This window comes from Cibotium barometz, chromosome 64, assembly GCF_041138505.1.
Source record: "Cibotium barometz isolate CiBa-2024 chromosome 64, ASM4113850v1, whole genome shotgun sequence".
NCBI classification, from domain to species: domain Eukaryota; kingdom Viridiplantae; phylum Streptophyta; class Polypodiopsida; order Cyatheales; family Cibotiaceae; genus Cibotium; species Cibotium barometz.
In genome coordinates, this window is record NC_141109.1 from 22,585,191 (window position 1) to 22,598,910 (window position 13,720).

At 46.2% G+C, this 13,720-nt stretch overlaps 1 protein-coding gene across 3 annotated transcripts in view; it reads right to left on the minus strand.

The window, feature by feature from the left end:
• The window catches only part of LOC147603425 (uncharacterized), a 36,561-nt gene extending 23,490 nt beyond the window's left edge, over nt 1–13,071 (minus strand). For 2 of the 3 annotated variants that reach the window (XM_086796997.1, XM_086796999.1), the window contains exons 1-5: nt 12,792–13,071; nt 10,436–12,603; nt 10,154–10,316; nt 9,905–10,068; nt 9,474–9,732 (exon numbers count right to left, since the gene is read on the minus strand). In XM_086796997.1, coding sequence (XP_086653123.1) covers nt 9,474–9,732; nt 9,905–10,068; nt 10,154–10,316; nt 10,436–12,462 — 2,613 coding nt within the window. In that variant the 5' untranslated portion in view covers nt 12,463–12,603; nt 12,792–13,071. The remainder of the gene's footprint in view (nt 1–9,473; nt 9,733–9,904; nt 10,069–10,153; nt 10,317–10,435; nt 12,604–12,791) is intronic. The other variant, XM_086796998.1, reaches the window with a different exon arrangement.
• Between the last annotated feature and the right edge of the window lie 649 nt (nt 13,072–13,720).

Below are 13,720 nucleotides of genomic sequence, written 5' to 3' on the forward strand. Positions count from 1 at the left end.
CATGAGACAGCATTTAATGCTGATTTCCATCAAGTCATGGACATATAAACATGCGGACAGCCCCGTGGACAGCCCCTTCATCTGGCCAACCAACTCTACCAACGCCTATATAAGGATTAGACATCATTTATAGAAAGCATCTCTTCCCTCTTTGGGATTAGGTCATCATGTAGTCACATCAACGGTTCAACCACCTCTTGGGGAGGCCAAAGGCCTCATGAAGTTGTAGTCATACATCTTTTTGTAACATAGTAATATGCCAAATACCAACAGCCAACTCTCTCTCTCTCTCTCTCTCTCTCTTCTTTGTCATTAAACATCTATAGGTGTTCCATAACCAAGCTTAGGGCTGGATCACAAAAGAAGGCTTCCGCACAAGCAACATCTGGCCTTCCAAGCCATCCCATGGCTGGTGGGCACAGCCAAGGCCTTCCCGGCCCCTATGGGGGTGGTTCTACACCTCCCCCATGCCCACATATATGTCCTTGGGGTAGCCCTATGGTCTGGCCCCTTTCCTATATATGCAAACCCTAACTGTCTACACAGTGGTCTGGCATCCAGTATCATACCAGATACACAGAACCAGTGACATCATTCCACAGGGAGACATAGCGCGGACTGGCACTGTTTCATGTGCAAGACAATGCACACCTGCTGAAACTTTGTGAGGAACTGTCTGTGTCTGCGGCCCGAGCCGTGCTTGAAGCGGTGCAAAAGGATCTATTCTGGAACCATAACCTCAACTTCATCAATAATATCTCGTTCCGCCTCGTCTTTAACTTCTGAAGGGATCGGACCTGCATATGGTTTTAACCAACTGACGTGGAACACATCGTGCATAGTCCAACTCGGAGGTAGCTTCAACTTCATTGAAACCTCATTAATCTCTCTGGATGGAAAAAGGTCCAAAACTCTTGAATGACAACTTTGGGCATCGCTTGCCCACCTGTTTCAACCGTTGCTTCATAATCCGAAGATACACCCAATCACCTTCTGAAAACTTCATATCCCTTCGGTCTTTATTAGCCTGTCGAGTGTAGGCCTCCTACGCTTTAGCCAACCTATCTTTTACTAACTCTAAAATCTCCTGGTAAGACTCCGTCAATCTGTTCGCTTCAGGTACTGAAGACGAGGTTCTGGTTAATAGCGACTGGAATGGTCTTCCAAATGCTGCCTCATATAGAGTCCTGCCAATAGCTAAAGAAAAAGAATCATTCAAAACAACTTGAACTAAAGGCAAATATGATTCCCACTTACCTTGCTGATCATGGACATTACACTTCAGCACATCAAAGGTCAACTGGTTGTAGATTTCTGTGTGGCCATCCGTCTGTGGGTGAAATGCATTGGAAAAATTCAATTTAGTACCAAAGTTATCAAACAATGCCCTCCAAAAATGACTGGTAAACTTGGCATCTCGGTCTGACACTATGATCCTAGGAATCCCGCCAATCGGATACCAATCCGAATGAACAACTGGGCAACATCCTCGACGGTCACATTGGCCCTGAATGGAATAAGCATAACAAATTTGCTAAATCTATCCACTATAATTGAGCACTGAGTATTACGCTTACCCGGACTGGGAAGCAGATTCGTGACAAAGTCCATTGAAATATCTTGGAAAGGTCCCTCAGGAATTGGCAAGGGCTGTAAAACCCCTATCTTCTTCCCACGAGGAGCTTTCACCTTTTGACAAATATCACAGTGTTGTGCATATGAAAACACATCTCGTCTGATATTTGGCCAATAATATTGCCGTTCCAATTTCTCCAAAGTCGAATTTATGCCCCTATGACCACCAATAATGGCGTCATGGAGAAGAGTTGCTTTGAACGACTTCATGACACATAGTCGGCCTTTGTAGAAAAGCCAACCATCACGTATCAAAAAGTCGCATAGTCCTATGACATCCAATGCCTGTTCCCACTGTGTACCAAATTCCTCGGAATCCGTGTACGTGTGCTTCATGTAGTCTAGTCCCGTACCAACAAGGTCAAGTCTAGTGGTATAAATTAAAGTTACTTGTCCCTTCCTGCTCAAAGCATCAACCACTGGATTGGCCTTTCCTAGAAGGTACTCAATCATACCACCAAATTGCTGGAATATCTCGCTCCAGCAGTGTTGTTGGTCACTCCACTGTGCACTTGGAATTGTCTAAATCCAACGTAATGCCTGATGGTTAGTGTGAACCTCAAAGTCACGGCCATAAAGAAAATGTTTCCAATGTTTCAAGGTCTGTATAATTGCGAGGAGTTCACGATCGTAGACTGAGTAATTCTTTTCTGCGGGCAGTAACTTACGAGACATGTAAGCTACTAGATGACCATTATGTTGTAATACACCTCCAATTGTAATGTCACATCGGTGATCACTTGAAATGGCTCGTCCCACGAGGCAAGTGCTAAACAAGGCACTTCTGATAAAGCCACCTTGAGGTTCTTGAATGCCTCCATCACTCGTGGAGTCATTCAAATTCGTTGTCTTCTTGTCTTGACACTCTTTAGCAGATCGGTGAGATCCGCCAAGAGGTCAGAAAACTTGTCTATGTGGGTGGAGTATGCCTGGCATATACCCACAAAGGATCTAATGTCATAAGCAGTCTGAGGTACTTCCCAATTGACAATCTTGGCCACCTTAGCCGGATCAAGTTGAATGCCTTCTGCACTAATTATATATCAAAGGTAATAAGCCTCGAATAAATAAAATTCCGACTTCTTCTCAATGACATAGAGCTCGTTGCTTTCCAGCAACTTCAGGACTTTCTCCACATCAATGTCATGTTGCTCAACCGTCGCTGAAAATATTAGTATGTCATCCAGAAATATGAACACACACTTTCCAATCAATTCCCAGAACACACGCATCATCATGCAGTTGAATGTGGCTGGGACGTTCATCGAGCCAAAAGGCATGACCACAAATTCATAGTGGGCCCGTTCCCTACTACGGAAGGCTGTCTTGGGATGTCCCCCTCCACAATCCTCACCTGGTGGTACTCACTCTTTAAATCGAGTTTCGAGAACACCTTAGCCACATTTAGCCTCTCAAGAATATAATGTATTCGAGGCATCGGGAATCTACTCTTGATAGTCAGCTTATTGAGTGTACGATAATCGACACACAAACGAGAAGACCGATCTTTCTTCTTGACAAACAAGATCGGTGCTGCAAATGGCGACACGTTAGGGCGGATGAAGCCAGATTGCAATAATTCTTGGAGTTGGCGGTCCAACTCCAATTCCATTGCCTTGGAAAGGCGATATGGAAACTTGCTCGGGGGTTCCGAGCCTGGGAGGAGATCGATCTTGTGGTGTCCTCCAGTCTGGATGGTGAGAGCTAGGGAGGGAGATTGTCCCAAAGAAAAATCTTCTAGAACTTTTCATGGAGAGCCAAATACTTCTCGGAAGCACTGGCCACCGTCTAGGCAGTCTGGATGTACATCATTGCACAATGTGCGCCTTTCCTGATTGCTCTTTCAGCATGCACGTGGCTTATGAGCAGAAAGTTCGAAATTCCTGGCTCACACTTAATGGTCATTGGAACGTTTGACACATTCCAATTAATCTAGAAAGTGTGCTTGTCCCACTTAACATCAGGAAGAAACTTGTGAAACTACTGAATGCCCAATATTATGTATGCTCTTACAAGAGAGACAACCATAAAATCTCGCACAAACTCTCACGTGACACTTCTGTGCCAAGGTTGATTTTGATGCATACTCGTTGAAGGTATCTCTACACCAAGTGCGGGATGCACGTGACTTTTGTGCTAAGGTTGATTTTGATGCATACTCGTTGAAGGTATCTCTACACCATGACTAAGTTTTCATCTCATAAAAAGTCTATGCTTTTTAGAGTTCTCCTGACATGTTAGGTTACATGGATTCTAAGAGTGGGGAAAAGATGTGGGAATCGCATGTTTAGATGTGCAAAGAACCCTTATGAAGCCCTAGTTTCTCAGGTTTAACTCTCATATGGGCTGTATTTTTGCTTAGCTATCTATCCATGTCATGTACTATCTATGTGTAGGCAAGGGCTCTGTAACATGCGGAAGCTCTAGGAGTCTTCTTTCAGCCCTAAACACTCCTGGAAACCATCTGATGCAAAACGCAAATATAGAGAGAGAGTAGAGAGAGAGAGAGATGTGCTGGAAATTCAGTATATTTCATATAGTACAAAAAGGATACTTTGCTACAGCCCTAGGCTGCCTTCATAAAAAGGTGGTAAACACCCTAGATATGGTCCCTACTTAGACCCCTAAGACCCAATCCCTAGAGGATTGAATGGTTCTAATAATGAGCACATGGCCCTCTTTAAGGCTTGGCCAACTGGCCGACTGCTGGTCGGCCAGTTCCACAACCATAAAACACTTCAGCTTGCCCGACTAGTGGTCTTCTTCGATCATTAGTCACAACTGCCGCCTTGTCCTTTGGAGCACCTGCAGCCGCCTTGCCCCCTCTGGTACAGCCGACAACACCAACTCATGCAGCCGACAAGGTTTTTCCCCTTGCTCATCATGCGCCAGTTCCTGCCTTCCTCTGGTTCAGCCGACCCCATTTCCTGGCTCCTAACGCGTGGTCATAAAGCTCCTCCAGGCCTTGCTCTGAATCCACCTTTGTCCCCTTGTGCTCCTAGCTGGTTCATAGTCTTTATCTGGCTGCCTTTTCTGGATCAGCGTCTGAAGATTGTCCATGGCATTGACCATGCACATGACATCTCCCTTTGCTAAACTTGATGACGGGAATCCAACCTGCTCTTGGATGACTGTCATCATCCCAATCCTTTTCCCGAAGTCCCTCTGTCATCCATCCATCCCTGGCAACCCTTTTCTCTGAAAGCCCGGCCTGTTCTCCAAACCACTCTATCTCAGACGAAGATCTATGCATCTGTTTCCTCTAGTCCACAATCCATTCTTGCCCTGACTCTGAACACCGTCTTGGTCTTCATTCCTGAGAAATGAGTCTGGCACTCACATCACCCTTGGAGGATAATCCTCCCTTGGGACCGTTGCCCGGGAACCTATCTGGTGCACAGGACTGCCATCCCCTTTGGCTTTGTAGAACGCCACCAACAAACCTCCTGGGAGTTCTTTTCGGTTCTGTGCTCCTTGCCTTGGGCTTCGTATCCGTGTACTTTCCTGTACCTTGGACCTGTACACCATCATATGGGACTAAATCAATGTTTAGCTTTGCTGAGCCTGATGCTCTGATACCAATGTAACATGCGGAAGCTCTGGGAGTCTTCTTTCAACCCTAAACACCCCTGGAAACCATCTGATGCAAAACGCAGATATAGAGAGAGAGTAGAGAGAGAGAGAGAGATATGCTATAGTACAAAAAGGGTACTTTGCTACAGCCCTAGGCTGCCTTCATAAAAAGGTGGTAAACACCCTAGATCTGGTCCCTACTTGGACCCCTAAGACCCAATCCCTAGAGGATTGAATGGTTCTAATAATGAACACATGGCCCCCTTTTATAGGCCCTCTCTAAGGCTTGGCCAACTGGCCGACTGCTGGTCAGCCAGTTCCACAACAATAAAACACTTCAGCGCTGCCCGACTGGTGGTCTTTTTCGATCATTAGTCACCACTGCCGCCTTGTCCTTTGGAGCGCCTGCAGCCGCCTTGCCCCCTCTGGTACAGCCGACAACACCAAGTCATGCAGCCGACAGGGTTTTTCCCCTTGCTCATCATGCGCCGGTTCTTGCCTTCCTCTGGTTCAGCCGACCCCATTTCTTGGCTCCTAACGTGTCAAATCCCCACGGATCTCCCCTCGTGATCGATCTTGGTTCAAAACTCGAATCCTTCAAACAAACGAACAAACAAACAAGCAAGGGGGTGCAAGCCTGACTCACCTCCCAACCATGACAGCCGTGGGCAAGCCCACAATCTTGGCTGTCCCCACCGAGCCACGAGCTGAGCTAACTAGGATGACGTACCAACCAATCTCCTCCTCGCGACGTCCCATACCGCCACGAAGCTGCCCTCGCGGGCCTCGAGACTGCTGCCGGCCTCGGCTGCATAAAGCAGGTGCACGTCTGCACTAGATCCAGGCTCCAAGACCATAGAGCTCTCACAAACTCGCGAGACACTCTATAATACAATAACTAACCTTGGCCACCCTTTTATAGGCTCTTGGCCGGTCATCGGGCGTCCACACTTGGGCGCCCGCCCATCCATACTTGGGTGCCCGCCCATTAGTATTTCCCTAACTCAGCTCGTCAATCAGCCTGCCTAGTTCCACGCTCCCCCAAGCCTCGAAACTAGTCTTGCATGCGTATAGCACACGGTAGATACACACTCTGCACATGACATAACGCATGGTCATGAAGCTCCTCCAGGCCTTGCTCTGAATCCACCTTTGTCCTCTTGTGCTCCTAGCTGGTTCATAGTCTTTATCTGGCTGCCTTTTTTGGATCATCGTCTGAAGATTGTCCATGGCATTGACCATGCACATGACAGGCTCTCTGTTGGCCGCCCTAGTCTCACAGACTCTATGACTCTGCTGTTCATCATCTGCCCTGTTGCTGCATTGTAGGAAGCCGGCATGCCATGCTTTTTCACATCATACCCATCTGCTGCCCACATAAACGAGCAGTCAGATCAAGTGTGCGCTTCTGTAGGATATATTTTGCTTCCTTGCCCCACCAAACCCTTGCCTCTATTGGGGAGAATCAATGTATAAGGAGTATTGTGTGTGTGCAGGTGTCTCTCATGGGAACAACCCCTTGCAATGAAAGTGTGCTTTAGTGTAGGAACCACCTCTTAGATAGGTTTCTTGTAAAAGCGACACCTCTCCTAGACACTTGGCATTTTATGTTGACGTGTCATAAGTGGTGGCAGCATATCCATGCATGTTGTAGAGAGGTCACACCTATAAAAGGACCTATAATCTGATGTTTTTAAAAAAAGCTTGACAAAATGTAGCATCTCGTGCTTTTTATGCTTTCCCTTCATTAATCCCCAAATTATTGCTAATAATTGGCATCAGAGTGTTATCTTCCATGCCCAACTGTCCCAGCTTCTGTATGCTTGTTGTACATCAGTGGATCTCCTCACACCAGTCTCCTCGCTGCCACCTCCTAGTCGCAACTTGTGGCCGTCCCTACTACACTGAGCCAGAGCCAACTGGATCTACATCTTGAAGTTGATACCTCATCGAGAGCGAGCACTAGCCCTGCCGATATAGCCTCCACGTCCACCCTCTCATCCTCCCTCTCCGCTCAGCCGTTGCTGAAGCCACATGGCGTCAAACGAGCTGGCCCGCAAGGTAGGCTACTCTAAGTCCCGTCTGCAGATGAAGACCTCCAAGGGTTCCTGCAGCAGCACATGATATGGGCCGGACCACCCACTCTACCTGGGCCCCTTCTCTGGTTTTCCTCCATCCTACCTCGTAGGGGAGTTCCTTGGAGACTATGGGTGGGGCACAGCGGGGCTGTCTGCGGACCTGGAGACGTTCAAGAAGAAAAGGGGGTTGGAGCCTGGAGGTGATTCATGCACGGTAGGCAATGCTGGGCACCCTGGGCTGCATCACTCCGGGGCTTCTGGCCAAGAACAGCGTCATGTTCTCGGCAAGGCCGTGTGGTTCAAGGCCGGCTCCCCAGATCTTCGTCGACGGCAGATGGGGCAAAGCCTACGGATGAACCAATATGGAAGTGATCAAAGGTGCATTGTGCCCCCTAGTGCTCAAGAGGGGATGTCCCATGCATGCCGTGAGCAGGATGCACATGGACATGAATCTCCCTTGCAGCCACCATTAAGGCAAGATTTAACAGCGTACGAGCAGCGTACGACATGCCATCGGATCCCTATATAAAGGGAGTTCAAGGGACATTTGTAAGCAATCAAAGACAAGGCTTGTAGGGCCAAGACTAAGGGCTACGAATCGAAGACCAAGGGCAGCGACCAAGGCGTCTAGATTAGCAAGATCAGCTGGGAACAGCATGACTTGCATTGCATAGGTAGCTATGCACAAATATGCAGAATAGATCTTAGTGCAGATTCTATGAACTCATTGCAAATATTCATGTTTTGGCAACATACATTAGTATAGCTTCTCTCTTGCCTCTTCTCTATTGTGTGTTCAGTAAGTAGGATTAGCATGAATCTCTGCTTAGCGTTCATTAAACCACTTGCATGTCACAAGATGCCTTGCATCCTCCAGAGTTTGACCGCATGCCACACAAACTCCTTTTCCCTAGGTCCACCTGTAGGGACACTGATCCCAGTCTTGCCAAGCTTAACCAGTTCTACCTGGACAATAGGCTTGTGATAGGAGTGGGTCAGTCGGTATCCTTGATGGCACCACTTTCTCTCACCATCCCCCATAATTCTTGACCTCGGAGACCCGTGAAAGAAAAACCACCTGTAGACAACCAAACCCCCAAGCTGCCTCATCCACAACCTTAAGGTGAGGTAACGAGTAGAGGATACATGGAAGAATTATCCTTCCCTAGCTCCACCACTGCAACACTGGACAAAATCTTGAAAAGATCAGCTTTTTATCTCCAGTCAGTAGCTCAAGTCAAGCTTCAAAACTTCCAAGAGCAAGAGTGGAGCCTCTGCCGCAGCATAGACTCATTGCAACGCTTCCAAGAGCAGAACCCAATAGCCCTTCGATCACGACACAAATGAAGGCAATCTGCACTTCATCCAGGCCCTAATATTTTAGTGGATGAAGATATCACTACCATTCAAAAGCATCTTATTAGACCCAGTGTTACATCCCAAACTAGGCTCAGACTGGTGTTCACCTTGGTTTAGAGTCTAGATGACCTGAGGTTGGGGGGGATGGGCTACCCGGATCAATCGAGGCTAAGGGTTAGGATTAAAAGCTAACCCAACATTAGGGTGCGGGCTTAACCCAGTATAGGGGCAAATTGGACATTGGGCAGGAGAGCTAGGGCTAGCAAGGATGGGGTTCTGATTGGCCTTGAGTCACGTGCACCCTGAGGCCAGCTGTTCTCTCTACGCATGTGGATAACAGTCTTTTCCGGGATTGTAGGCCCCCAATGTGGCTTTCCCCCCTCCCCCTAGAATGTGGTCTACCTCCGAGAGTGGCCAGCACCCCACCGCCCCCCCCCCCCCCCCCCCCGGCCAAAAATAAAATAAAATATAAAATAAAAAATAAAAAATCCTCCTGCGACTTTCTCTAGCTTTCCTAGCTTGCTCAAAGGGTTGTAGTCTTCTTCTGAGCAAAAGTTTTCTTTAATACTAAATGAAGGATCTTCTATTTGAAGGGAAAAAAACATGAACAGGAATGTGCATGCGTGTGCAAGTGTGGCTATTAAGAGGAACATGTGTGCAAACAAGCATGTCATGAGCACTGCCATTACCCAAACATGAACAGATATATGCATGCATGGGGAGTTCGTGGGTGTTAGGAGGAATACACATATGCAAGCACACGTGTGCTGTAATTTAGTAGCCAAACATGAAGACACAAACCTTAAGGCAATGCATAAAAAACTTCACCTTGGAGACCATTAAGGCTGACTGAACCACATAATTTGCAAAAGGATCCTGTAGCAACTGAGCAAGCCTTGTGCTACTTGTAAGCTCTCGAATAATCCGTGCCTTGCTTTCTTCTCCGGCCAGCTTCAAGCATTTCTCAACAACATTGCTGCTGAACTTCTGCATAGCAAGATGCACATAGTTTCCATCCAGACGAGCAATGACTTCCACAATAGCCCATGTCAATCCCAAGTCCAATATATACTGCACAACATAGTTTCTGCAGACAAACCCGAACGACCCTGCTTTCAGTATTGTCTATAGCATATAGAAATATTAGCCAGTAAGTATTGTCTACCCTGCTTGCAGTATTGTCTATAGCATACAAAAATATTAGCCAGTAAGAATCTTCTTTCAGTATATGAGTTTGAGACAAAAAGTTAACATGTTACCCAAAAGGATCCTGTGAAAGGACCAAGGCATTGGCTGCGATTTCTGCAACCAAGCATTCGCGCTGCTGACCAGACGAAAAGTCGACACATCGTTGAAGAACGCAGCATCCGTGTCGATGTGTGGCGATTTCAACGCAGTGAGATGCTGCAGCATCAAATATGAACTGCATAAAACCAGGAAGAAGGTCCTTATGCCTGTGCAATTAATCGGAAGTTCACATATAAAACACAAAAAAATGACAGACATACTTGGCTGTCCTCCGTGCTTAAGCGTTGCAAGCAGCGTTGCACAACGTGGTTGCCGTTCAAATCTTTTATTAGTGTTACAACACCTTGCCTCAAAGACGATATGGCTAATCCAACCTCCTCTGTAGATTTCAAGGTCTCTATCAGCTTCTGAACGGCACGTGTCCTGCATATCATTGAGTACATCTGAGCCTTGCCTTTACAACCCACGTAGACACACAGCATACTTTATAAAAAAATAAACACATACAAAGTACATATACAAAACAGCCCAACAGCCCATACCCATGCATATTCAATGAAATTGTCACAAGATGGCCCTTCCCTGTCACCCTATACAAGATTTCCATTCGCTGAGCTTCATTGCACACCTCCAGAAGCTTCTGGATCAGATAATTTCCGAATGGATCTGTCATCAATTCTACAACATGATCAATAATCTCTACAAAAATTTTCTGTACATCCTCTAAAACCCCCTCTTCAAATTTCCTTTGTAAAAAACGGCAGCCATGTTGATCCTTCGCAATTCCATAAATACGACCCTCCACCTCCTTCAGCGTGTTGTATTTCGGTGGCGGCGGTGACTGTTGCCATTGAGAAACAAGGTGTTGGGTATTTACAGACTGCAGAATTTCTGGATCCATTCCTTTCCATGTACCACCTCCATTCATGCTACTCAACTGATTTGGAGAAGACAGATGGGTGCCATTGGAAAGAACATGACCATTTGAATGACCATTAGCCAAAAGATTCTTTTTTTTTGAGGCAGGCACGACTACTGCCGGGGCAGTCTGTCCATTGCGACGCCCTTTCCGAGTCGAGCTGTTTTCTGGTACAATCAAATCATTACTTGCTGCTGAAACACTACTGCGAGAATGTGAGAAAGGGCACGTATCTCCTCTCGTGCAGAATCCATGAAGAAAATATCGACATACACTCGATGCTTGAGGAGCCTCTCGTGATAACATCACAGGAGCTACCCACATTCCTTGAGTCTGCTGATGTCCATCAGGTGTATAACCACCAATCAGGGTTGTCTTAGACGAAGGCTGCTGTTGAAGGTGGTCAAAAATGCAGGAACTGATGGGTGGTTGATGATCATGTTGAGTTCCAGGGTGACGCCTAGAGTATGTGGGCCCTGGCTGGCTGTGCAGACTAGCATAAAATCGAGCCTGCTGCTCCTGCAACTTTTGCTGCCGCAACAGAAACTCTTCCTTGATTCGCTGCCTGCAATAAATTCTCTCTTCTGTTTGTTGATGTGCATGTGCAGCAGCCGCAGCCTCATGCATTCGCTGTGCATATACCAACTTCAAGTCTGATGGGTATGGTGACAGCAGACCGCCAGGAGGAGGGAGTGGGAAGGTTCCATTTGCCGTAGGATGCTGAAAGCCAAGCTGCACTGTTGCTGCACCAGTAATAGTAGCAGCAGCAGGTTCCATTAAAGCCATGTTCTGTTCTAAAACTTGCCCTGCCCCTTGCACTTCCAAATGGATCTGCCCATTGTGAAGAAACGGCATGCCAGGAGGTTGCTGCATGGGCCGATTCTCTGTAGAAAGACCATTTTGTGCCAGGGCTAGCTTGTCAAATTCATTATGGATCTTGCTTTCCAAAAATTGAGACACATTTTGTGGAAATGGGTCCACCAAATGCAGAGATGAGGGTAGGCAAGCCACCGCAAACGATGATTCAGACGCAGATACAATGCCCATAGCATTCAAGTGAGAGAGAGAATCTGAATGGCTGCTCGAGTAGGAACCTATGATTCCATTGCTCTTCTTCCCCTTGCCTTGGTCTGCATAACATTGAGGGTCACCCTGCAAAGTCAAGCCCACATCTTGATCTATATCTGCAAAAGCAGCCTGATCACTATGAGGGATGTGATCTGATGATAGCCTCGATAGGCTGTGATCTGTTGCAAGGCCAGAATCAGCGGAATGTCGTGCTTGGGGTAGGGTATTATGCTGTTTCGGTGGCTCGAGGTGTTTGATACCATAGCTGGAGGGGGGCAGGCCACTGTAGAGAGGGGTAAGATGATTGGATGGTGATGGTGGGTCATCATATGCATGGGTACTCATGGGCAGGGGTGTTGGATGGAGCTCTGAGAAGGGTTTATATAGAAGGGGGTAATGGGTTAATGTTGGCATTATGGCGGCTTCATCAATCGATGTATCCTTACCATAAGATAACTGTTGTGGTTGTTGATGATGATGAAGATGAGCTCTTTGCAGCTCTTCAAGGTGGGGTGGAGCAGAGGTAGCTCTGGGGATCTCCCCCAGCAGTTTCTCTAGCTCTTCATCGTACCCTTGTTCCATGAAAAAACGACAATAGGACTAGAAGAAGAAAAAAAAGAAAAACAAGCCACACATCAATGCAACATGGCCATTATACAACGCAGCAGCATATGCACAATTCTACACAGTAGCCTTCCTGTGCAAGATCTGCTTTCTCCGCTGCTGCAGCACACAAGTCAAGAAATCATAGATACTACTCAAAAAGGGTAAGGACCCATTTTCAAAAATGAAATAAAATTATTTGTTTTATATCTGTAAACAAAAAACCAATTGATTGTTGTTGCTAAGCAAGACGCAGCAAAGATTTCGTTTTTTTCTATGATTTTCAGGACTTCTTTTTTTTTCCATACCTGATTGAGAAGCGTCCTGCACACGAGCTGTGACGGTGATCCGGAAGAAGAAAGTTGATTTGGCTACCTGGAGACCCAGCAGCAGGCCAGGCAATGTGCTAAATATCATACAAATAAATCATGAGTTTAGATGTATATAGCTGATCTAATAGCGCAGAGACACAGACAGAGACAGAGAGAGAGAGAGAGAGATGCGGCAAGGAGCTCGGAAAGTGGGATCTTTCTCTTTTGAGGAGAAGAAGAGTGTTTTGTTTTGCCATTAAAAAAATGAGAAAAAGGCATTTAAAAAAGGTCTTTTTCTTCTTCTTCTTGACTCCTACGTGAATTTTTTATATATTGTGAATTACTATATATTTCGCCTATATTAGTAGCCTCTCTCGCCGCTCGATTCTTGTCGCACCACACTCGCCAGCTCAAAATCGCAGGTACACCGCATGCACGCATGCATGCATGCATGTGTGTATGTGTGTATAATTATATAATTTCTGTATTTTGGGTGGTAGGTAGTAGAGACCTCCATGCCATCAACCTTCCACACGACTTCTATCGAATATTCATAAAATTAAATAACTAACTCAATAAAAATATGACCAATGAATTATATATATAAATAGCCTGTTATATATATATATAACAGGCTATTTAAAGATTTTCCGACCCCACTTCCGCTTTTGTGCAAAAAAATTAAATGTTGCATATGTGTGTATCATTGTGTATCTCTAATACAAACCCAATATATCTTTCTTCACCCAAAGATACCCTCTCATCACAATCAAAAAATATATTCCCATGGTGGCACAATTTGATGTCCTACACAAGCTAAAAGTTGTGAAATGAGCATGCTCAACCAACCCTGAAAAGTGAAAGTGAAAAGCTCAACTTTGTAAACCTAGCTTTATCTCCTCGTACCCCACGAGAGGTCGAACAAC